This window comes from Dasypus novemcinctus, chromosome 9, assembly GCF_030445035.2.
Source record: "Dasypus novemcinctus isolate mDasNov1 chromosome 9, mDasNov1.1.hap2, whole genome shotgun sequence".
Lineage (NCBI taxonomy): Eukaryota > Metazoa > Chordata > Mammalia > Cingulata > Dasypodidae > Dasypus > Dasypus novemcinctus.
Genome location: NC_080681.1, coordinates 122209166 through 122234966, shown reverse-complemented (window position 1 = coordinate 122234966; position 25801 = coordinate 122209166). Strand labels below are relative to the sequence as shown.

The window sequence follows — 25801 nt, the reverse complement described above, 5'->3', positions numbered from 1 at the left end:
TTAACATCTCTGCTCAGCCTCTTCATCAGGAAAATGGAGATGATACTACTTATAAACATCTCACAGACTTGCAGGGATTAAATGGGATAATACACTTAAAGCACTAGAAGAGGGATATGACTCCTTTAAGTGCTTAATAAATGTCAGCTATTATCAAATGCTTCCCATTATTCACAGGACTTTAAAGGATTTCTGGAATCACTAAGGACTTAAAAATGGACACTGAATTTTTAACCAACTGCAAATATTTCGTTTATTCTTCCTTAAATTATTAGCACTTACTTTCTAAAATAAATATAGCTAACTCTTTATGCTGGTTATTGAAGCTCATTTATAGCAATCTCACTTTTCAACTTTTAATAACAGTACAGTTTCCTCTTTTATTAGTATCATTAAATATTACTTTTTGGAGGTTTGAGATTCCTTTTAAAAACAAAACGAAAAGCAAAATAAAACAATTAGTTAATTAACTATATCTCTAAGAAATTATGAGCCAAAATTGTAAGCAAACTTGGGAGAGGGATGGGATAAGAAATTCAATTTAGGTTAAATCCTGTAACTGTAGGGCAGATGGAAGACTTGGCTAACGGGGCTAGATGGGAAATCCCAATTACTTTCCAGGTTAAAGACGTATCTTCAGGGTGTAGTTTTTCTTTTGTTATGATCTTTAGATAGTGCTATCCGTCATTATTTAGTAAATCACATTGCAAAGTAAAATAAAAGACTTTTTATAAACCTCTATTCTTTCACTTCTCTCTATTAACTAGGATAGTTTAGAGATGAACATACATATTTTTAGGCCCCATCCACATTTTTAAACTTGGGTAAGCTGGGGATAATAAAAAGTATTGTTGAAAATAGTGAATGACTCATAGTACTCATTACCTCAAGAGGTAAGGTTGATATGACATACAACTGGGCTGAAAAGAGAGTTTGGACTAATTCCCTAACAGGGACACCAAGGCTCCTAAAAACCTGGATACCACATGGCACAGATATGACTCAGGAGAGATATCCCTACCTATCTCCTACGTCCTTCCTCATAGAAGAATCACTGCTGACAGATTTTGTGAAATGGCCTCTTTTATAAAAGTATATTACAGAGATCAAGGAACGTGAAACTCTAAATATATCATTCTTTGGCTGAATTTTTGTTATGTAAATCCTGAGAGAAGGTAAAAAGTCTGGGCTGGAGGAAAAAGCAGGTCTTTGGGGAGGGCAGAGAGGTTGGGGAAAATTACAAAGCAAAAGGAGGAAAAAGTCACCTAATCCTTGCCATCCTTTCATCAGGCACTATTAGCGTGGCCTCTCTCGTGGCCAATTCATAAGGCCTGGCAATTGAATGGAGAGATAGGCAAGCGCTTCATTCATGTATGAATAGCTCAAGTGGCTAACTCATTTCTTTCTCCCTTAAAGCTCTCTCTTTTTTCCTCTGAGCGTTAATATACTAAAAGAACACACAGTTTTGCTCCTGAAACTAGATATTCTAACAAAACTTCCTACTATGAAAAAACTAAAAATAATGCACAAAACATAACCAACATTGTTATTAGACCTGAAACTTCTTACATAGAGACAGACTTTCACGTGGCTACATCTTAAAAGGAATGGTGATTTTAAAAAAGTATATAATCTCAGGCCTACTTCTATCCGCATAGGGTTAAAGAGTTTATTTTTTTTTACTTTTTAAAAGATTTGTTTATTTATCCCCACCCCCACCCCAGTTTGTCTGCTGTGTCCATTCATTGTGTGTTCTTCTGTGCCTGCTTGTATTCTCATTAGGCAGCTCTGGTAACAGATCCTGGGACCCTCCAGAGAGGGAGAGAGGCGCTCAATCTCTTGCTCCACCTCAGCTTCCTGGTCTGTTGCATCTCTTGCAGTCTCTCCTCTATGTCCCTTTTTGTTGTGTCATCTTGTGGCAGCTCTCCGCCTGGGTCAGCTGGCTTCATGGGCCAGCACTCCATACAGGCCAGCACTCCGTGCAGGCCAGTACTCTGCGTGGGCCAGCTTGCCATGTGGGCCAGCTTGCCTTCACCAGGAGGCCCAAGGTATTGAACCTTGGACCTCCTATATGGTAGACGGGAGCCCAAATGCTTAAACCACATCTGTTTCCCAAAGGGTTTATTTTAACTGTCTCTATGGCCTGAGAAACTCTAAGCCAAGAAATTAATTTAAAGCTTTCTTGGGCTGAAAATACACTGGATCACCCAGCAGAAGCAAAAGGAAATCCTCTCTGTAGGGATGCAATTTCATAGCAGATTTTCTAATACTCTAACAGGTAAGGTCTAGCTTACACAGTCTAAGAAACAAAACAGGAAAGGAGATGTGGCTCAATCAACTGAGCTCCCGCCTACCATATGGGAGGTCCTGGGTTAGGTTCCCAGTGCCTCCTAGAGAGGACGAAAGGGAGAAAGCAAACAGGACAGGTGGGTGCAGCAAGCTGATGCAACAAAGAGACACAGGACAATGAGAGACACAAAAAAGTAGGAAACTGAGGTGGTTCAAGCAACTGAGCTCCTCTCTCCCACATGGGAGGTCCCAGGTTCGGTTCCCAGTGCCTCCTAAGAGAAGACGAGCAGACACAGAGAGCACACAGCAAATGGATAGACAGCAGACAGTAAGCATAAACCACAAGGGGATGGGGGAATAAAAAATTTTTTTAAATAAATCTTAAAATAAAATAAAAACAATATAAAACAAACAACAACAAAAAACCATTAGGAACCATACCACTGCAAGTGTGACTCAGAAGGGACAATAAACAAAAGAATTAGACCCATCAAGGATTTTATATATATATTGGAATTAAAGGATAAGTAATATAAAATAAATTTGTTTAAAATGCTTAAAGAAATAAAAGTGGAAATAAAAACTATGAATAAGGATACCATCAAAAAATAACAGGCAAGTTTGAATGAACGACATAACTTTAAGAAATAAAACATGCAACTGAAACTAAAAACTCAATGACAGGTAAAAAAGACATAGTTGAAAAATTAGTGAAAAGGAAATGAATGTAAAAAAATAACCAGAATGCATCTCTGAGAAACAAAGATGAAAAATAGGGAAGAGAACCTAGGAGACATTAAAGATAGAATGAGAAGTTCTAACCTATCTAATTGGAATTCTGAAAGAAAACAGAAGGGTAGAAGGGCAATATTCAGAAAGACAGATGAAAAGTTCTCAAGAATTGATTTAAAAAAATTCTCAGAGTGAGGAAGCTCAACAAATCTCAAACAGGGTAAGAAAAAGAAATCCACATCACTGAGACCTATCTAAAATAAAAGTATGAAACCATTAAAAGTAAAGGATAGGGAAAGACACATTTTCCTCTAAAGTGTTGGTGTAACTGTTATCAGTATTAGGCAAAATCAATTTAAGGCATTACTAAAAATAAAAAGGGTCACTGCAAAATGACAAAAGATTCAATCCACCAGGGAAGATTGTGATTTTAAAATTTGTACACACTTATAAAGGCGTATATTATTAACATAACCTCAAAAGTATGTAAAACAGAATTGACGAAACTAAGAGAAATTAATAAATCTGCCATGGTAAAGGGTGATTTTTAACTCACCTGTCATAGTAACTGAAAGATTGAGCAAGCAAAAAATTAACAAGAATACAGAAGATTTGAACATAGTAGTAACAAGCTCAACCTAATAACATATATGAAAACTTGTGCATAACATTAGCAAATATACACTATTCCCAAGCACAGAGGGCACATTTATGAAAATCAATCAAGTACTAGTTCTGGCAGTCTGAACTATAAATAACAAAGACATGTAAACACAACACAAGTTAGAAATCAACATCAAAAAGCAAAATCTAAAAACCCTGTAAGTTTGCAAATTAAAGTACTTCTAATTAACTTAAGGATGAAAGAAGAAATCATAGAAACAGAAATACTTATTTCTGAACAATAATGAAAATACTGTATCATTATTCAGCAATGAAAAGAAATGAACTACTGATACATGCTACAAAATTTTGTTAAGGGAAAAAAGCCAGACACAAAAGACCATACAGTGTATGATTCTATTTATGTGTAATGTCCAGAAAAGGCAACTAAATAGAGACACAAAGTAGATTAGTGGTTGCCTATAGTTGACATATGAATGGGAATGATTAAAGGGGCATGAGGTTTCCTTTTGAGGTGACAGAAATTTTTTAAAATTAAGAGTATGGTAATAGTTGCACAACTCTATAAATGAAGTAAAAACCACTGAATTTTACACTTTAAAGGGGGAGTTCTATGGTATGTGGATTATATCTCAATAACTAAAACATTTTGGTATATGCTTTATTAATATGTATCAATAAAACTGATTTGCTTTAAAAAAACATTTTGGAATGCAGATAGCAACACTTATGAAGTGATTTGTAGCCTTAACAGATCACATTAGAAAAGAGGAAAGATTGATGATTAATGAGTCAAAATTCCAACAGAAGAAATTAAAAAGTAGAAGAAAAGAAATTGAAAGTAATAGTAAAGAAAAGGGCAAATTACTGAAATAGGAAACAAAGACATAATAGAAAACATCAACAGTGGCAAGTTGGTTTGTTTGAAAAAGAAAAATGCTGAGGACAAATTTCTCACAAAAAGGTTTTTTAAAAAATAAATAAAAGAATAATATAGACAACTTCATGCCAATAAATTTTATCATTTAGATAAAATGAATAATTTCCTAGAAAAATGTGATCAAAATTGTCTCAAGAAGAAACAAAAAGCTGAACAGATTTTTGAACCTGTAGTTAAGTCATAGACTAATTCCATTTAATAACATAGATGCAAAAACCCTAAATTAAATACTAGATATAAAGTCAATGTATTAAAAAAATACATCATGACCAAGGTGGTTTTAACATAAGAATGCAAGGATGTTTCAGCATTAGAATATATATCAATGTAATTCAAAATAGAGAAAAACCAAATGATCATCACAATGAAAAGAAAAAGCATTTGAAAAATTCAATACCCATTCACAATAAAATCTTTTTAACAAATTAGGGCTATAAGGGAATTTTTATACCTTTAAAAAGCTACCCACCAAAACCTAGAGTAAGAATTATATTTAAAGGTGAAATATTAACGACAATACCATTAAAATTAGGAACAAAATTAAAAGATCTTCACTATCACTAAGTCCAAACAACACTGTAGTGGAGGTCCTAGGAATACAGTTAAGGATAAGTAATTAATGGCTTATAAATTAAAACAAGAAAAAGCATATTTTTTTTTTCTTTTCAGAGTATGTGATTATCTGGAATGAAAACCTGAAAACATTGACAGGTAATTATTAGAATTAGTACATAAGCAGACTTTTCTAGTAATGGAAGAACCTGTAACATTGATATAAAGACAGTGACTCAGCACAGGTTCCAAGGGGAGGGAGAGAGAAGAATAGGTATAACATGGGGCATTTCTGGGACAGTGGAACTGTTCTGCATGCTATTGCAATGACGAATACAAGCTCTTAAGCATTTTGTCAAAAACTATAATTGGGTGGTGTAAACCATAATGTAAATTACAGACCATGCTAGTAGCAACACTTCAATATGTGTTCATCAATTCTAACAAACGTACCATACTAATGAAAGATGTTGTAATGGGGGAAAGTGTGGAAGGGGGAAGGGTGGGTATAAGGGAATCCCCTATATTTTCAATGTAATATTTATGTAATCTAAAGCTCTTTTTAAAATAAAGGAAAAAAAATAAGAAATTGGACTTCTATACTCCAGATATGAAGTAGAAAAGGCAATTTCTAAAAAGATATAAATGTGTATCAAACTGATACTCTGACCAAAGACAGAAAAATAATTCTGGTATCTTTTAAGCCCTGTACTCTAACCATACACTACTAGTGGAATATAATCTAAGAAGAGTAGGTTTGGGAAGTAGATGTAGTTCAAATGATTGGGCTTCCATCTACTACATGGGAGGTCCCGGGTTCGGGTCCCAGTACCTCCTAGAAGAGAAGGCAAGCTGGTGTGGCAGGCAGGTGTGGCAAGCTGATGCAATAAGGTGATGCAACAAAAAAGACACAAAGAGGAAAGACAACGAGAGATGCAACAGACCAGGGAGCTGAGGTGGCTCGGGTGACTGAGCGCCTCCCTTCCACATGGGAGGTCCCAGGTTCAGTTCCCGGTGCCTCCTAAAGAGAAGATGAGCAGACACAGAGAGCATGCAGCAAATGGACACAGAGAGCAGACAGTGACCACAAACAACGAAGGGTGGGGGATAAATAAATAAAAATAAATCTTGAAAAAAAAAAAAAGAGTAGGTTTGTTGGTGGTGATAGTATGAGTAATCCTGGAAACACTTTGTGGGTTCTGTGTGGTTTAGAGCAAATGAGTAAATGTGTTGGTGGGATCCAGGGCTCCCACTACAGGAGAGCAGAGATACAAATATGGACTGTGAGGCAGTGAGGAAGAAGCCTGTGATAACGGATTTGAATTGGAAGATCAGTATGAATTCATTATTAATTTTTAAAATGCTTTTTCCTAGTTTTCCCACTGGAAGGATCTAGAAAAATAACATCGGTCAAATGATTTTACCTACTACCCAGATCTTGGTCTCTAAACACCTTTCCCCACTAAAAGGAATCAAGCCTCCTTGAGAAATTCCAGGTCTGGGGTAAGGAAAACATAAGATGAGGCTGGGAACATCTTCGTCAGAAAGGAAAGGTGTGCTCAGAGACTCATAGGGTATGTCAAAAGGACAGAAGAGACAATTTGAAGGTGTTCCCACAGGCTAAATAGGGCACAGTTTGAGTAGAAAGATATAACACCACCTAATTCTAAATTGGAGTCTGAACCAGCGGATAAAGAATGCTTATAGGGCATTATTGGATCAACTGGCAAAATCAGAATACAGACAGTGGATTAAAATTTCATATCCATGTGTTAAATTTTCTGAGTTTGATAACTATTCTGTGGTTATGTAAGAGAACATCCCTAATCTTAGGAAATACACACTGAAGTATTTATGGGTAGAGGGCCATGATGTATGCAACTTACTCTCAGAGAGTTCAGCAAAAAAATATTTTATATGTATATGTACATATATCGTACACAGAGAAAAAGAGCAAATGATGAAGCAAATGGGGTGATTTGTTAACAAAAGATGAATCTGAGTAAATAGTATATGAATGTTCTTTGTATTATTCTTATTCCTGCAATTTTTTGGTAAGTTTGAAAGTATTTCCACATATAAAATTAAAAGAAGTTAAAGATGGCAGTGAATCATAACACAATGAATTTAAAAAAACCCATAAATCCACAATGATACTCAAAAAAAGAAAGGGGGCAAGAAAGAGGACAAATAAAGGGAAAAGCTCTTTACAGAAAAATGCCAGTTAATAAAAGAAGAATGAGTGACAGAAATAAAAAGCTGTCATTTTGCAACTACCAATATGATAATCCAGGCAAAGATCGTCAATGGATGCTAAAATCATTGTGTGAAAAGGAAATGGGAAGTAGGACAGTCACACGGCCTTCAAGTATTACCCCACAGATGACTTCTTAATGACAAAGGAAAAAGCTAACTTTACAGAGATCTGGTGGGTAACAATTTAACAACCTGCTCAAATTTAGCATTGACAATAATGGGACAAACTGACATTGTGAGATGCAGAAAGAAGTATGCAACTTCATCTATGTCGTATTCTTACTAGAAATGTCTGTTTAAATCTATTCATGCAGAAGCAATCAGAAATTCAGACGTGGACTTTCTCAGACAATTGGATTGAACTTCTGATTAGTAAGATTAACAGTGCTTTCCATCCCCACCAGGGCATTCATCGTTTAGGCATATTGAAGGGAAAAGGCAGGAAATTCGATTAAGCTGATGAAACCTGTACACTTAAGTATAAGAACAGATGTGGAAGAAAGGGATTAGGCTCAGGAGCAAGCAGAACACATGATCAGGAAGAGGAGGCACAGATGAATCACCTGATTGTGTACGGAGCAGAGCTCAGAGGAACAAGGTTTAGCTACTTACTTCGCGAATGGCCCCGTCACAGACCCGAATTACATTAAGGAATGTGGGCATGACCTGGGGCAGGAACTGCACACACTTGAGCCCCAGGGACTTGAAGATGAAGGTGATGGCCTGGACAACCATGGTGTGATGGTGGGAGAGGGACTGGTCTCGGAAGATCCGCATCAGGGCCACCATGGAGACAGCGGGGTAGAACTCGTCCAGAGGCAGGTTTCCCATGTTGACCAGCATCTCACTGGTGCTGTAGTCAGCTAGGAACACAACAGGGAGAGTTCATGAGGTATGCATAACCCTACTCTGACTTTAGGCAGAACATGGTTAATGACAAGCAGAAACCTCCTGACAGACGTAAGCATTCTTATCTTTCTTCCTGGTATGTTCTAACATCATTGGGAACATGGGGTATATTTGGTCTCACCATCAAGGACTAAAAGGTTTGTGGCTTCCCTATTACCCAAACCACAAAAGCCTCAAACAGTACAGAATGGGTTTTGTTTAAACTGCTATGTTAACTTAGCTTTTCACCATTATAACTCACAACTCTGTAAATGAAACCATTAATAAAAAAATAATTATTACCCCAAATGAAAGTAAAGGGAATTAAATTAGGCAAACATCTGTTCAGTAGCTGCTTGGTCCTGATGGGCATTCAGACAAGTTATTGGGCAGAGGCTCCCTGACCTGAACAAGGATCTCATGGCCGCTGGCTGGGTTATTGAGAATGCAGTCAGGAGCACAAGAACCAGAGGAGGTCCAGAGACAGGCCTGGACCTGGTGCTGAATACAGGAAGAACACCTGGAGGGCCGGGGCTTGGGTCCTGCTCTTGACAGCCTGCTAGGATAATACCACAGGCACCCTTCTCTGACAGACAAAAGCAAGAGGAAATCAGAAGCCATTTAATCTCATCTACAGAGCTTAGAAACAACGATTTTATTTTGTGAAAATAACATTTTACTTGGATAGTTTGGTCTTCAAACTTCCACAATTTCCAAAATAGGCCTGCCCCTCTGAAAAACTAGTTTGCACAGATGGACAGTGGTTAAGTTTGGAAAACTCTCCTGCACCCCCACACCGTACCCTGATCTCTTAGGTTACTTGTCAAAAGGTAATGGGGCACTAGGGCCAGACCACTTGATGGAAAAAAGAGCCCTGGGTTGCTGATTGCTACTAGTTTTTCTGTCTCTGACCCTTGTCTTGAAAATAAAAGTTACTTCTAAACTCTGTAGATGGGATCATATTACCTCAGACTTCCCTATCAATTAAAACAGGAAAAATAAAATCTATCCTCTTCTTCCTTGGGTGCTTTAGGGATAAAACTAAGCAAACAAAAAATAAATAAGCAAACAAACAAATAAAAGGAATGTAGCAAAGCAGAGATGAATGATGGGGTTATTCTTTGTATCTCTTACTAGCACCAAAGAAGTGAATATAGATTAAGTCTGTTCATCCTTGATAAAGAATCTGGACAGATGTGAGGACTCTTGCCATACTGAGAAGCAGTATTACTGATGTGGTTCAAGAGAAAACTATTAATTTTTCATTCAAAAGTTGCTAAGGGAGCCAATGTCCTATAATTTCATCATTATCCAGCCCATGTCTCTTTTAAACATGGTCAGCAAAGGTTTCATGATTCAGGAACTTAGCAGGTTTCTTAAAGTTTTCCTCAACTTACAGGAATCCTGACTTGATTTGGATTCTGACAGGCTGACAGCAGAAGCATCCCGGGACTGGTCAATCATACCAATGTTCACTTTGTGCTTGTAGGGATCCAATGCCCCCAAAAGCCCTAACACGCGGATAGCCTGGGTGGGAAAGGGGAGGGGAAAAACGAAACCATTAATTATAACACCTGATCACAACCAGTTTCAAGGATAATCCTCTTATAATATGTGTTCTATAATATACAATTCATACCTGGATGACCAGCTACATGAACAAAAAAGGGAGAGGGGAAGGAAGACTGATCAATTCTTCAGAGCATATTAATGCCACAACCTACCCCCTCTTTCCATTCTCCAAGTAAATCTTTAAAGACTGAGTTTACCATGTTCCCTACCTCTCTCCGTGTACCCTGATTCTGCTCAGTCTTCAGAAAATTCAGCAGCACCTCAAGCAAAGTGGGGTACTTCCTATAGGGCTCCACCACATAGCCAGTGCTAGCCACCAACTGTCCCAGGGTCCACAGGGCCACCTGTCAGGCAAAAGATCACATGGTTTGTTGAGCCAGTGAAAGAAAAAAGAAAACCCTGTTTGTACTCTTCATTAAATTATAGCATTAGGGAAGCGGATGTGGCTCAACACGTCATCAGCCTACCATATAGGAGGTCCAACGGTTCGATACCCAGGGCTTCCTGGCTCGTGTGAACTGGCCCACATGCAGTGTTGCCACGCACAAGGAGTGCTGGCTCATGCAGGGATGCCCCCGTGTAAGGGTGCCCCCCAGGCAAGGAGTGGCCCTGTGCAAGGAGAGCTGCCCCGTGCAAAACTGCAGCCCACCCAGGAGTGACACGACACAAACGGAGAGCTGACGCAGCAAGATGATGCAACAAAAAGAGAAACAGATTCCCAGTGCCGCCTGATGAGAATACAAGCGGACACAGAAGAACATATAGCGAATGGAAAGAGAGAGCAGACAACTGGGGGGGAAGGGGGGAGAAATAAAAGTCTTTTTTAAAAACATAAAATAAAATAAATCAGAGTATTAAAGTGTTAGAGGATACTAAAAGGAAAAGAGATTTCCAGTAAAGACATTAATCATGGCCAGAAATCTCCAGTTAAGGCATAAAAAACAAGGCTGGTCAAGCACAAATCTACAATCACTAGATCAAAAAATAAAGAATATTCTCACATTTCTTAAAGGAAATACATGGTCCTTCCATATCCCTAATGATTAACAGGAGAAATCTGATTCAGAAAGAAATTGACTGTTCTTAATTTTGGTCTAGTAACCTAATGACCTCAGAGGATCAAAGTGACACCAGGGGGAAGCGGACTTAGCCCAATGGATAGGGCATCTGCCTACCACATGGGAGGTCCAGGGTTCAAACCCCAGGCCTCCTTGACCCGTGTGGAGCTGGCCCATGCACAGTGCTGATGCGCTCAAGGAGTGCCATGCCATGCAGGGTGTCCCCTGTGTAGGAGAGCCCCAAGTGCAAGGAGTGCGCCCCGTAAGGAGAGCTGCCCAGCGCGAAAGAAAGTGCAGCCTGCCCAAGAATGGCGCCACACACACGGAGAGCTGACACAACAAGATGACGCAACAAAAAGAAACACAGATTCCCGTTGCCGTTGATAAGGATAGAAGTGGTCACAGAAGAACACACAGCGAATGGACAGAGAGAGCAGACAACTGGGGGTGGGGGGGGGAAGGGGAGAGAAATAAATAAATCTTTAAAGAAAAAAAGTGACACCAGGGCTAGGGGAAGATGAGCTGAAGCTCTGCTTGCCTCCACGTTCTGTGGCTAAGACTTTCTCAACATGTCTGTGCCCTCTCAAGCTGGGGCTCTTACAGATGACCTGCATTTTCTTTTGTAGAGAAGAAATGGCCCTAGTCAGTCCTGATACATACTGAAAGTGACACTGGGTCAGAATGACAGCTAATTCTGAGTCTAAGTCTTTCTTCTTTTGGTTCACTCAATAAATAGTTCTGAGCACCAACTACATGCCAGGTTCTGCATTGGGCACTGGCTAGGGACCCCAAGGATGATTTAAGAGACAAAGTGCTTGGCCTCCTGGGGTCTGTCCTGATCAGTCAGGAGGCAGTGGTACTCACCTGCCTTTTGGCCAACAGAGAGGAGTCTTGAAGCATGTCCATGATGATAATAAAAAGTTCATCGACCCATTTCCTCATTTCCAGGCCACTAACCTACAAAATGAAAAAGAGGGTTGTATGGGGGGGTGGAGTGGATAAGTGTAGGTTGGAATTTTCTGTATGGGGTTTGTATTACTTTTGTAACTGCCCTGTAAATTTTAAGGTATTTCAAAATAAAAAGTTAAAAAAAAAGAGCATTGTAGATAGAGATTAAAAATTATGATATTCAGTGCAGATATAGCTCAAGTGGTTGAGTTCCTGCTTCCTATGTATGAGGTCTCAGGTTTGATCTCTGGTACCTCCCAAAATCAAAACAAAACAAACAAACAAATGAAAAAAACAACTCTCATTGAGGAACGGACATAGCTCAGTGGTTGAGTGCCTGCTTCCCATGTATGAGGTCCTGGGTTCAATCCCCCGTACCTCCTAGAAAAAAAAAAAAGTATGATATTAAGAGTTATTTTGGGGAAACGGACTTTGGCCCAGTGGTTAGGGTGTCCGTCTACCATATGGGAAGTCCGCGGTTCAAACCCCGGGCCTCCTTGACCCGTGTGGAGCTGGCCATGCGCAGTGCTGATGCGCGCAAGGACTGCCGTGCCACGCAAGGGTGTCCCCCGCGTGGGGGAGCCCCACCCGCAAGGGGTGCGCCCATGAGGAAAGCCTCCCAGCGTGAAAAGAAAGTGCAGCCTGCCCAGGAATGGCGCCGCCCACACTTCCCGTGCCGCTGACGACAACAGAAGTGGACAAAGAAACAAGACGCAGCAAATAGACACCAAGAACAGACAACCAGGGGAGGGGGGGGGGATTAAATAAATAAATAAATCTTTTAAAAAAAAAAGAGTTATTTTGACTTTCTTAGAGATTAAATAGTATTCTTCCAACCCTTTGGAAAAAGTAGCTATTTCTGTACCTGAGCCAATTCTCCTATCGTAGCCAAGACATTATTGATCACACCTGGGTTTGGATCAGGGTCTGGATCTTTCAGTTTCAAAATTAAAGCCTATGGAAAGAAGGGAGGAGAAAATGAGTGCAGATTACAATCCCGTAGAAACTTTTCTTTTAATAAGTAAAATTTACCCAAGAGACCATCTCAGTCATATAAAAATTACTTCTAGGCTTTATGAATCCAAGGTTTCTCTGGAATATGGTTTCTCAAACTTTTCCCCATACTGAGCACAAGTCTGGGGAGTATCATAATTTAACATTTCCACGCCTCCTCTAAACGATATCCATATGATCATTTACCCACATTCACATATGTTATAGAAGACTTCCCATGATTCTAATGCATTCACAATTAAGGCTCATATCTTCTTCACTTTGGAGAAGCTATTTTATACCACTATCCACCTACTTCTTTCCAAGCACATTTGATGATGTGCTTTAAGCATCATATCTTATCCTTTTTAAGTGGAGCACTTTCCTGCAGCTGGTGAGACTCTTAGCTTTCTTTAATTGAAAGTGACTGTGGTGGCCCTTGTCTCTCAGTGCGGACCTGAGAAATGATCCACTCTGTTCAGTGTACCAGTGAGCCCTGAACACTCCCATTTTCCCAAATAAGCTAACAAGACAATTCCAAGATAAAGTGCCAGTCGCTGTCTGCTGTGTGTTACCTTGAGAATGGGCTCCATGTAAGGGCGGATGAGTCGGGGGGCATTGGAGACCAGATGACCCAGCATGCGGGCACTCTGCTCTTTGATTCTTCCTATGCCACTGTGCTCCAGCTCTGTCAAAATCTGTAGAGAGGAAGAAAGGCTCATTATGATGGAGGAAATTCTAGAGAGGGACTGTGTGTCAGAGAGCAAATGTGGCTGGGAGCTGGGGGAAAGAACCAGGACTCAACTGCAGATCAAGAAGCTGCTAGATACTCCACAAGCAAAGGACAATTGTGACTGGAAAAAAAACTGTTTCAAACCAGCCCCTTCTCTTTCTATCACCACACCCCCGAGACCCCACAGTCCTCTCTCAAACATAACTTTTAACAGTGTAGCACACACGGTTGGAAGACAGAAAATCAAGAGGGATAAATATGAGTAGGGTTTCTGCAGAACTGAAGAATGAGGAAAGGGCTCTCTGGAAGAAAAACCTTTGTCCCAAAGGAAATCTCAAAGAGGGCCTACAAATAATGACAGAGAAATGAGAGAACAGTTAGAACAGCTAAGGTGTTGAAAGAAATACTGATATGCAGTAGCTGTTTTGGACACATCTAGATAAACCCAAATAATTAAGGGCTGTATCAACAGGATCTCCTTGGATCTTAACGAAAAGGGATAACCTGCTTGTTCTGACATCCTCAACACACCAACAAGTCAGCACATCAGGCTCATGGTGACAATACAGACTTCAGAACATAGACAATACAGACAGACTTCTGGATAGCTGAAGTTGTTACGAGGAAATCTCTGAGAAGTAAGCAAAATGACTGTCACAAAGCCCATGTTAACTCAGCTACCCAGAGGAGGGAGTCTACAATTTAAAGTTACACTTAGTGTTTGGTTACTGATCTAATCACCCTGATTTTTTGGATTGCTTTGGCAGCCTGTTTTTCCTCCAGGTGCAGCAGATGACAGCGAGAGGGGATAGAGAAGAGATACGAAGAACAGCCCTGGAGCAGCAAGACAAGATGGCTGACCGCAAGGCACTGCACCAGTGTGGAGAGCACAGCTACCTGGAGCAGTATTGGGCCAAATCAAAGAACCCCAAATTCACTTCCAGAGCTAGACAACCTTGCTGCACCCTAATAATAACCAACACCCACCTTGCTGACCAAAACACTGAGAAAAGGATGAAGTACATTTAGGGCGTGTCCCTTACCAAATCATGGAAATGTGCTATTCATTTTGGGAAAATCGTATCAAAGTTTAAAGACAACAAGAAAATTACTTTTAACTTTGTAGTTTCTAAGTTCAGTACTTGGAAAATTATTCAACATGTTCACATTCTCCAATAACAGAAAACTATAATAGTGTGATAGCTTAATGTTAGCTTCAGGAGAACAGGAACCAAGTCAAACTTTTCACTGATGTTTCCAGCTCCCAGCAGGACCCTAAGCATAGCAGATGCCTCTAAGGTTGACTGTCAACACCAGTTACCTGGATGAGCATCTTGCGCAGAAAAGGCATGACAAAGGCTGGGTTCATGCTACTGAGTCGGCCCACAGTGCAGATGGCCAGCTCCCGGATCTCAAACACCTGGTCGTTCAGGGCCACAAACAGAGCCTGCAAGTTCTCTGCCTGGGCCAGGTGTGCATCAAAGCGCTCATCCAGAGATGCCAAGACACAGTAGCGGATATCAGGGTCTGCAAGAACAAGTAAACCTTTGCATACCTCTTCAATTATTCCACCTTTCCAGTCCTTTCCCAGTTACCACCTCACTGCCATCAGTCTAATGGGAGAATTCCAGATACCTTACTCTCATCCAACCTTCTGTCATTTTCCCCCACATACTCACTAGCAACGGTAAAAACAAGATTATCTTACACCAACAGGCTAGAATAGTCAAGCTTAACACCTTGGTGGAGAAACAGTTGAATATCAGCTTGGTTGAGGCTGAAGATATTTAGAGTGGCCATGTAGTGACAATGGCTACTTTCAACTGCCCAAACTCCTAAACTTCCCTAGACTGTTTCTGTCTGTAAGCTTTACCAGGATCTGTTATCCCAACCACGAGCAGTTTGCTGAGCACGTCTGCCACCACTTGCACTGCAGTCTGGCTAACAACGTGAGCATGGCCACTGATGAGATGGATGGAAGGTGTGAGCAGGCGGGAACAGGTGCGGGCAGCTTCCATGCGGATCTCCTTGTGCTCACTATTCAGGAAATGATCCGCACAGTGGCGGACAAACTGGGTCAGAGAGTGACCTGGATACAAATGCGGAGAGAAAACAGAATAAACACTGGTACTTTGGACAGGTAAGGCTGCAACTTGCTATCTCAAATTTGTGGCCACTAATTCAATTTTCAACAAGATACTCATCACTGAGATATTGACCCAGAGCTCTTTTCTTAAAAGGATAATGGGCTTTGGATGGGCAAAAAGGCAGAAGAGGAACGGTGAATAAGCAGAGGCATAACAAAGGTACGCTACCTATGCTAACTCTATATTCCCTTCAAAGAAGTAAGTTTTGTTTTATTCTGCTCTAAACCCTGACATTACTGGAGGGTAAAAGAGTTCTTGAACAAATGTATCAGGTCTGTTTTAGTTTTCAGATTTAAATGCTGAAAAGAGTCTGTTTAGGGCAGGTTTTAACCCTGGCCATTATCTAGTGTTAAGTGGAGTAACTACAATAGGGAAACCACAGATCCTGAAGTCTTCTGACAGGACATCTGGGCATTTTGAACTTGCGCATCTCCCTGAAATTTTGACTAATACTACCTACATGATTTTACATTTCAAATGTGCCTCTTTTTTCTCCTGAAACATATTTCCCTAAGGTATACATATATTTTTGTTTTTTAATCTCCCCTGCCCCTTGTTGTTTTGCACTCACTGTCTGCTGTCAGCTCTCTGCAGAGGCATGGACCCTCAGCTCTCCGTGGTGGCAGTGTCACAGGCCAGCTTTCCTTCACCAGGAGGCCCAGGGAATTGAACCCCAGGCCTCCCATATGGTAGGCAGAAGCCCAATCACCTGAGCCACCTCCGCCTCCTTTCCCAAAGGTATTAATATGGATTTACTGGGGCTCAGAATTTCAGTAAACCCACTGAATACATCACTCTTGGAAATCATAACTCCATAGGAATGGAAACACCCAAGAAGTTCCTACTTGTAAATTCTGAAGTGTTAAATACCACCTCAGCTACATGGGATTGGGAGGGCAAGAAGGATCCACTTTTTGACTTTTCCATCTCTGAAGCATTATTTCCTTGGATCAGTGTGTACTTTTACTTTCCACAAACTCAGGATGATACAAGGAAACAAATGGTAAGGATTAACAATCTTTGGAAGGAATCTGGAAAGGACAGACTTCTACAGAATCAGCTATTCTGCCTCCAGTACCCCCAGCAAGCCCCAGGGATGCCAGCCACCCTCATTCCTTTCTCAAGGCTCCCATCATTGCTTGCTATCTTGGCAAAAGCCCTGAATTTCTTACCTTCAAATTCAAAGCTGCCGAGAGTTCGAAGGGCAAGAGTGATGCTGCCCACATCACTGGCTTCAGGGAGGGTCGTGAGCCCCGGGGAAGCCAGCTGATGGGCCAGGCCCTTGGGCATGCCTGGGTGCCGCAGGGGTTTGTGCATGAGGACAAGGGACAGCATCTTCAGGAGCCCGTCCTGGATGTCCTTCTTCAGCTGCGGGATCTGACGGCTCAGATCATAGAGCACAGCAGTCAGGGCAGGGCTGAGGAGAAGGGAACCAGTCAAACAGGGCTGAGCATACGACATTCGGCCTGTTCCTGGGAAGAAACAGCCCTTCTTGTTCAGCAATTGCATCAGGCTCCATTCTGCTTGGTCTTTAGAGTAGAAAGCCTACTACAAAACAGAGTAAATATCCTCAACTCTCTTATCCTGGCCTCAGATTTCAGAACAATCTGTAAATTTCTGGGTTTTGTCACTGAAAAACTTGTTTGATATATTTCAGTACCACTGCCGAAGACTCGATAAAAAATCTGGGAAGCAGATTGAAGGCATCATCCTTATTTTATAAATGAAGAAAACTGAAGTGTAGGGAGCTGACACAATTTGCCCAACAGCAATATAAACAATAGCTGTGAGCATTTATTGAGCACTTCCTATATGCAAGGCACTGTGCTAAGAGTATCTACTTCATGAACTCTCTCAATCCTGACAATAACCCAAAACAGAATTGCTATTGTAGCTGCTTTTCAAAGGAGAAAACTGAGGCTTAGAGAAGTAACTTAGCCACAATCACATAGCTAACAAGTGATAAACCTAGGATTCAAAACTGACCTGCTGTTTAACATGTAATTTAACCATGCCTCTCTCTTTTAGCATAGTCTGAACACTGGGGATCAAGCATCATGCTGAGTCTGGAAAAACTCAGGCTTCTGAACACCCACCTCAGCCCCACTGCCAGCATGGGCTCCAGTAATTCCTTTATATCCTGCTGGATGCCTGGCCCCATTGCCCGAGCCAGCATGCTGATGCAGGTGAACACGGTGGCATCTACCTGCATTGCCTTCTGCCTCCTGCAGAGAAAGACAGAGTGGCTAGTTCAGACATCCTAACTTTTCATGATGTCATACCTCAGATCACCCTGGGGCAAGGAGGACAGGTTACCCAGGCAGGGCGACCACATTTGGGAGTACATGTTGCCCACTGCACCATTCTGGGGGTGCCCTTCATGTCGTAGTCATTATGTATTTGTTTATTTTTATAACAACAACCCAGCAGATGGCAGTAAAGTCTTGAGGAAGAGGCCCCTTTTCTGAATTCACAAGAATTCACAAGGTTGGGCTAGTGCCATACCAGTCGGGCTAGTGCCATACTGGCCAGGGTACTTATTTAGGAAGCAAACTGAACCACGTGTTCACCAGGAAGTAAAGTGCAGTGCAGCCATCCTATGGAAAAAAGTCTCTCATGATGATGATGCTGGGTTTTTAAATGGGCAGGGCTTACTAACTCACCAGTACTAACTTACAATTCTGATTACTAAGACAGCAAAATATAAAGATACGAGTCTAAGACTAAAGCCAATTAACATGGAGCCTTAGAGAAAGACACTTTGGCCTATCCATCTTGCAGACTCCTGAGAGTTTGTCTCTTCATTGTATTCACTGGGAAGTTTAAAGAAATGGGAGTAACTTACCCAATTCTAGTGATAAAGAAAAGGATGACCTTTAGGTCCCCTCACTTCCAGCCCGCAATTCCTCTCTTTAAGTCACATTGAAAGTTAGAGACAAGTGAAACTAGGAGAGTCCCAGTAAAAAATATTGAAAACAGCACTGGCATCTAACATGTTCACAAGGTATCCAATCTCCCAAAATATTTACCTATAGGTCATTCCTTTTGGAAGAGTTAAAACTCATCTGAGAAAGGGCTATACTTTATATGATTTACTATTCCCTCAAGGTTCATGATATACAGAATGGGCTTATCCTCCATGGAAGTTGGGATGGAGCATCCTTCCTCTCCAAACAAATGGAGTGGGAGATGAAATGACAGAGATGCTTACTTGTGGGCAAAGTCCTTCGGGGGCAGGGCTGCTCGGATAATGTCCAGAACACGAGGTAAATAGACCTTAAACTCAGACCTCACTGCCACAGAAAGCAACCCTAGGGCTTGGAAGGCTGCTGTACGCTCCTTTTCCTTCTTGACACAGCTTAGAACATGGTTCATGGTATCTTGGAGGTACTGGGTATCTGAGCAAAGAAAAGACAAAGTGCATTGCTTAACGTCAGGGATGGTCTATAAATCACCAGCCAGATTTCCTATAAAGCATGTGAATTTAATAAGTTAGGGGAGAAGGTGTAGCTCAGAGGTTGAGCGCATGCTTCCCATGTACAAGGACCCAGGTTCAATTCCTCCTCCTAAAAAAAGAAAATTAAAAAGATGTCAAGAAGAATTTAGAGGATGTACTAACCAAAGACGTATATTTGATAACCATTCCTCAAATAATATTTTGGAAATATTTGAAATATAAGATTCTTTTCCTTTAGTTAAAAAAAAAAAAATTGAAAGGTCCCCGAAAACAGTATCACATAGTGATCTCCATAGTGTTCCATTTTTGGGGGAAAGCGTACATGCTCTTGTTTAAGAAATATATGATAAGTCTTGTTTAAAAACAAAAGAAAACAAAGAAAGGATCATCTAAATTACTTTATTACATTGAAATTATCTTGAAATTTAAAGTAATATCAAATACTTTTTATACTAAACGTCCATTCCAGTAAACTTAGTACTGGAAATCACTTTGCTATTATTGAGAGATTTTGTTATAAGTATGTTTAATAGAAAAAGGTTTGTTCTGTAGTTTGGAAAAGTTTCGTTACATTTATATAAGCCAATGTGCATTGGTAGGTAGTTCTTGGGCAACGTAAGTTAAAGGTTATTACTCCTCAGAAGGCTAGGATTTCCTGTCTATCGCTTCTCTTCTACTTCTCCTCCACTGATGCTGGCCTCAAATCTGGGGCCTATTAGCACACATGTAACAGAAAAGGCAAGACAGCCTAAGTACTAGAAAGTTGGGGTGTTGAGGGTTACCAGAACCACAATTTAGGAGACAGTAAACTAGATTCCCAAAAGTAGAGATACATCACTGCATTTACTCTAACAAGAAATGTCTTCTCCTATAGCTCTTACAGTCAAACAACCATAGTGGCTTAGATTAGGAATGCTTTGAAAACAGGTAGAAGGGAAGCGGACATGGTTCAACTGATAGAGCGTCCGCCTACTATATGGGAGGTCCAGGGTTCAAACCCAGGTCCTCCTGACCCATGAGGTGAGCTGATCTACGTGTAGTGCTGCCACATGCAAGGAGTGCTGTGCCACGCAGGGGTACCCCGTGTAGGGGAGCCCCATGCCCAAGGAGTGCACCCTGCATTGAGCCGCCCAGCACGGGAAAAGCGCAGCCTGCCCAGGAGTGGTGCCACACACATGGAGAGCTGACGTAGCAAGATGACACAACAAAAGAGACGCAGTTTCCCAGTGCCGCTGGATAATACAAGTGAATGCAGAAGAACACACAATGGGGGGGAAGGAGCGAGAAATAAACAAAATAAATCTTTAGGAAAAAAAAACAAAAACAGGCAGAGGACCCAAGTGTATACAACCCTAAATTAAAGCACTCAACAAGGAAAACCAGGCCTTTATGTAAGGGTCAGAATTCCGGCATGAAAGGAGCTTGAATCAGGAGTCTAATTTCCTTTCCTAGATTAAGCACCCTAAGAGATTAGGAATCTGACCTTGTTAGAAGCTTCAACCCAACCTTAGGGCGAGTATTCTGGTAGTCCAAAAGCTTACATCATTAGGAAGCTCAAGCAATGAATTCCGAACTGCAAGCTTTAAACAAGTGGCACTTACCCGATGGGATATTTATAGGGATTGCCCAGGCTGAATTTCAGTTACATATTTTAGTACTTTCCTTAATAAAACAACAAAAACCCACACAAAAGTATAAAGCTAGGGGCCCTCTAAGCCTTTGTAGCCTGCTATAAGATAGCCTTTTGAGCTTACTAGGGTTACTGCTCTTCCATCGTGCCAGACTTTGATCACATTTGGCCTAGTTATTAGTTTCTTTTGAACCACAGACTTTCAACTCAAGATCATTTAAAGCTCTACTGAACAGGGTCAAGTCTGGTAATTAAAAAGGAGAAAAACTGCTGGGTAGTAAGCGGGAAGTAAGCTGAAAAAAATATGGGTATTTTCATTATATTATATCTCTGTGGTTCAATGATTTCATGTGGCTAATTGCTTCATCCTTACTTAATACATTCTACCTCTTACACATAAGCCACTGAACCCTTCACCAGCTAGTTATCCTGCTGGGCTGTGTCGCGTGAAATGAGCGTGTGAGCTGGGGAATGTCATCTGCTGAGGGTCAGGCTGGCCTTGCAGTTATGTTCCTGGCTCTCCTTCGGTACTGAATGCTCACAAAGCACAGGCATTTTGTGCCAGAGTAAAGTACCAAGAGTTGTTGGAGATAGGGTCTCCACATTCAGCAAGCAGGGAGCTAAGACAAGTACATCGTCAATGTGAACAGGCAACTATAGTATTGTCTTAACTTTCACCTCTACCTTATTTCCAAAATGGATGTGAAACAGTTGTAGGTGGTAGTAATAATGTAATAATGGTTTCCTTTTATTGGGACTTACTCTGTGCTGGGCACTTTAGTAGGTGCTTAGGCATTAATGCAATTCATCTTGTGAGGCAGGGATCATTATTCTAATTTTACAAGTGAGGACACGGAGGCCTGGGTAGGTCAAATAAACTGTTCAAAACCTCATAGCAGGAAGCAGATGTGTCTCAAGCAATCGGGCTCCCATCTACCCTATGGAGGGTACCAGGTTTGATTCCTGGGGTCTCCTGGTGAAAAGCAAGCTGGACCGCGTGGCACAGAGAGCTGGTGCAACAAGATGATACAACAAAAAGAGACAACAGGGAAGAGACAGCGATATACACAATAAACCAGGGAGTGAGGTGGTTTGGGAGATTTAGTACCTCTTTTCCATGTCGGAAGCTCCCAGGATTGGTTCCTGGTGCCTCCTAAAGAGAAGATGAGAAAAAAAGACAAGCAGACATAGAAGAATGCACACTGAATGGACACAGAGAGCAGACAGTGAGTGCAAGCAGTGGCGGGGGAGGGGGTGCGGGAATAAATAAATAAAAAACCCTCAAAATAATAACAGACACAGGATTCACCCTGGGGCTGATGTCTTTCCACAGCTGAGGGCTATAGAGAAAGAGGAAAAGAACATTTCCAGCTGGAACAACCCAGGAGGCCTCACAGAGAAGCCAGTACCCGAGTTGGGCCAACTTTAGAAGGAATTCACACTGCCTGCTGTGGACAGGGCTGGAATATGGCAAATCCCACAGTCTGACACTAGTGGAATCTGCCTCTGAAACAGTCGCTCCTTCCTTCCTGTGAGTGGGGAGGCGGCCAGTGACCACCTCACAGGCAGATGCAGGACAGTCTCCAAGTCCTCCCTGCCCCACAAAGGCTGCTGCAGTCTCTAAGCCGCCCTTTCTTCAGTCTCTTTTAAGTCCATTCATGCTTGTTGGCTTCCAAACATGAGAACTTGTTTGGACTGAGAATTGCTGCTTTGCCCACATATTTATATGGTTCCTGTGTCGGCTGCCTTGGACATGAACAGAAAAGTGGAGCTAAACACCACAGCAAGTGGGCATGAGACAACAAGATCAGAGGATAATCACTTAGTTGGCTTCAAATGAGAAGCAAATGTAATTTTTAAAATCACCCCTTCTCCATTTAAGTGTAAACGTAGATGGGTAATGTGTCTTGCATGGACATCCTTACCTGTGAAGGCAGAAGGTCGGAATGCAGCCAAGCGGGGCAGCAAATTAAGGATTGTCATTTGAATCAGTGAGTTCTTGCTATTCCTACATTTCAGCACCCACTGGCACACCTGAGAGAGGAAGGGTAAAGGATTGGTAGAGGAAGTAAGGTTTGGAGCCCAGGAGAAGAAGAGGGTCTCTCACCAGTTACCTGATCAAATTTCTCCTCCATCAAGTCTCTGCAACACCGGCTCTCCACTAGGGTAGATTTAGCTGGGCTGGGGGAAGCCCCAAATCCCATGATGCCTTGATGGGAGGTGTACCCCAGCAGCCCCACCAAGGCATTTGACTGCTGGGGCTGTACAGCTTGAAAACTGGTAAACGGGGTAATGTGGCGAGGTTTCGTTCCAAAGCCCATGAGGTCTTTGCAGTACTTGTCATGTACCAGTTGCTGCTGTGTGATTTCTTCCATTTCTTCCCTCAGACGCTACATATATGGAGGAAGAAAAAAACACCTTTATTTATGAGTGGCATTCACCTGGACTTAGTAAAGTCTACAGAGCAAGAGATTTGTCCAAGCCTGAAATGCAACTATTTCATAGTAGAGGGTGGTCACTCTTCATCTCTAGAATTATGGTTTCCCCCGGAACCTTGCAGGGGACATGGTTTGATTGAGACAGAAGAGCACCACCTACTGAAAAAAGAAGAAATGGCAGGGGGCTGGCCGCTCAGAGTTCCTGCCTCCCATCTCCCTGCTTAGTCTAGGAAAGCTGATGCACAAACGGCTGGGACGAGAGGACGTCTGAGATCACAGCAGTGAAGGTGATGGGCAGCCTCTCATGCCAGCATCTTGTTAAGGATATTCTGGGGAGAAACAATGGAGGCAAGGAACTTTCTCAGACTCCTAGAATTCCATAAGAGGTATGGAATAAGCTGACTGGCTGAGACCTCACGATTTCTTTTTCAAAGGGCTCCTCAATTCATCCCCCAAAAGTCCAAATTGAGGATATAAGTGTTCCAAACTTCCCTTAACACAGATACTTTCTTTTTCAGGAAATCTTATCCAAGATTTTTGTCAAGGCCACCAAAGGCTTTTTTTTTTCCAATGTGGGAAGACAGCACTCAACCACTGAGTCACATTGGCTCCCCTGAGTTTGTTTCTTGTTTGCCTGCTGTTGTTTTTGTTTTTAGGAGGCACTGGGGACCAAACCTGGGACCTCCCATGTGGGAAGCAGGTGCTCAATCACTTGAGCCACATCCACTCCCCCAAAGACTTTTATGTTGCTAAATCCGGTGGTCCCTTCTCAGTCCTTGTCTTATTTGACTTATCTGGAGCATTTGATCAACTGGACACTTCTTTCTCTTTGAAACCTTTTCTTCTTTGGGTTTCCTAGACCCACAACCCTCCTGGCTCTCCTCCACCTTCCCTGGCTGCATCTTCTCATCTCCCAACTTCATCTCTTCTCTGACTACACGGGTTCCTTGTGGCTCTTATCCAGATTCACGACTTAAAAGTAACATCTCTATGCTGTTCTATCTCTAGGCTAAATCTCTCCTCAGAACTACCCAGGTCTCCACTCAGATGCCCAAAAGGCATCTCAAACTTAACATGTTCAAAACCAAACTCCTGGGAAGCGGACTTGGCCCAGTGGTTAGGGCTTCCGTCTGCCACATGGGAGGTCCGTGGTTCAAACCCCGGGCCTCCTTGACCCACGTGGAGCTGGCCCACGTGCAGTGATGATGCACGCAAGGAGTGCCCTGCCGCGCAAGGAGTGCCCTGCCACACAGGGGTGTCCCCACGTAGGGGAGCCCCATGTGCAAGGAGCGCGCCCCGTAAGGAGAGCTGCCCAGCGTGAAAGAAAGTGCAGCCTGCTCAGGAATGGCGCTGCACACACGGAGAGCTGACACAAGATGATGAAACAAAAACAAACACAGATTCCTGTGCCACTGGCAACAACAGAAGCGGACAAAGACGACGCAGCAAACAGACACAGAGAACAGAAACTGAGGTGGGGGGAGGGAGGAAGGGGAGAGAAATAAAATAAAGAAATAAATCTTTAAAAAAAAACGAACACCAAACTTCTGACCTCCTCCCCTAACCTGCTTCTCTCTTCTTAGTAAATGGCAACTCCATCCTTCTAGTTGCTCAGGACAAACATCTTGACCCTCCTTTTTCCCCACCAACCTCTGCTCTATCAGCAAACCCTAAATTCAGAATCCAGCCACTTCTTATACCTCCACAGCTCCCACTATGGCCCAAGCTGCAAAAACCCCCCATGAAGACTGCTGCAGTTCCTTCTGCGCTCCTGGCTGCAGGCCTTTCCCCTCCTACAGTCTTTTCTCAACACAGCAGCCAGAGTGATCCTTTTGAAACATGAGTCAAATGTCACTTTGCTGCTCAAACCCCATTAATAGCTTCTCACCTCACCTACAAAATCCATCTGATGGCCTCCAAGGCCCTATGTGATGTGTACTCTCCCTGCTGCAGATCTGACCCCATCTCCTATCACCCTCTTCTGTTCGCACTGCTCCGTCACACTGGTACACCTGCTGTTCTTCAAATACATCAGCAAGCTCCCACCTCGGTGCCTTTGTACTTGCTGAACCACCTGCCTGGAAAGCCCCAGACATTTATATGGTTTTTTCCTTACCTCCTTCACATCTGTAATCAAAAGTTCCCTTCTCAAAGAGACTTTCCTGTCACCCAATTTAAAAATGCAACCCTTAAGCTATGTTAGCATTCCCTATTCCCCTTCCCTGCCCTACTGTTCTCCACAGCACTTATCACTATACACACACTATACACCTTTACTTATTTGTGTATTGTTTGTCTCCCCCTGCTAGAATGTAATCACTGCTTTTGTTTACTGCTATGTTATCCTAGCTCTTAGGACACAGTGTAGCTGGCATATAGTAGGTAATCTATTAGTATGTATTGAATTAGTGAACAAATTATAGAATTATAATGCCTTATATTTGGATAGTTCTTTATAATTTACAAAGTACTTTCACAAGTATTATTTCTTCTAAATTTGGCAACAACCCTACGAGTTAGATGACATTATCCTGTTTAACTGAG

The 25801-nt window shown here is 41.9% G+C and overlaps 1 protein-coding gene across 2 annotated transcripts in view; it reads right to left on the bottom strand.

The window, feature by feature from the left end:
* Positions 1-25801, bottom strand: part of MTOR (mechanistic target of rapamycin kinase) — a 165689-nt gene that overhangs the window by 130245 nt on the left and 9643 nt on the right. For both annotated transcript variants that reach the window (XM_058304419.2, XM_058304418.2), the window contains exons 7-19: positions 22934-23209; positions 22745-22853; positions 18944-19130; positions 17829-17957; positions 16905-17149; positions 15459-15674; positions 14907-15112; positions 13428-13550; positions 12725-12814; positions 11776-11868; positions 10063-10197; positions 9679-9808; positions 8006-8256 (exon numbers count right to left, since the gene is read on the bottom strand). In XM_058304419.2, the coding sequence (XP_058160402.1) occupies positions 8006-8256; positions 9679-9808; positions 10063-10197; positions 11776-11868; positions 12725-12814; positions 13428-13550; positions 14907-15112; positions 15459-15674; positions 16905-17149; positions 17829-17957; positions 18944-19130; positions 22745-22853; positions 22934-23209 (2190 nt within the window). The remainder of the gene's footprint in view (positions 1-8005; positions 8257-9678; positions 9809-10062; positions 10198-11775; positions 11869-12724; positions 12815-13427; positions 13551-14906; positions 15113-15458; positions 15675-16904; positions 17150-17828; positions 17958-18943; positions 19131-22744; positions 22854-22933; positions 23210-25801) is intronic.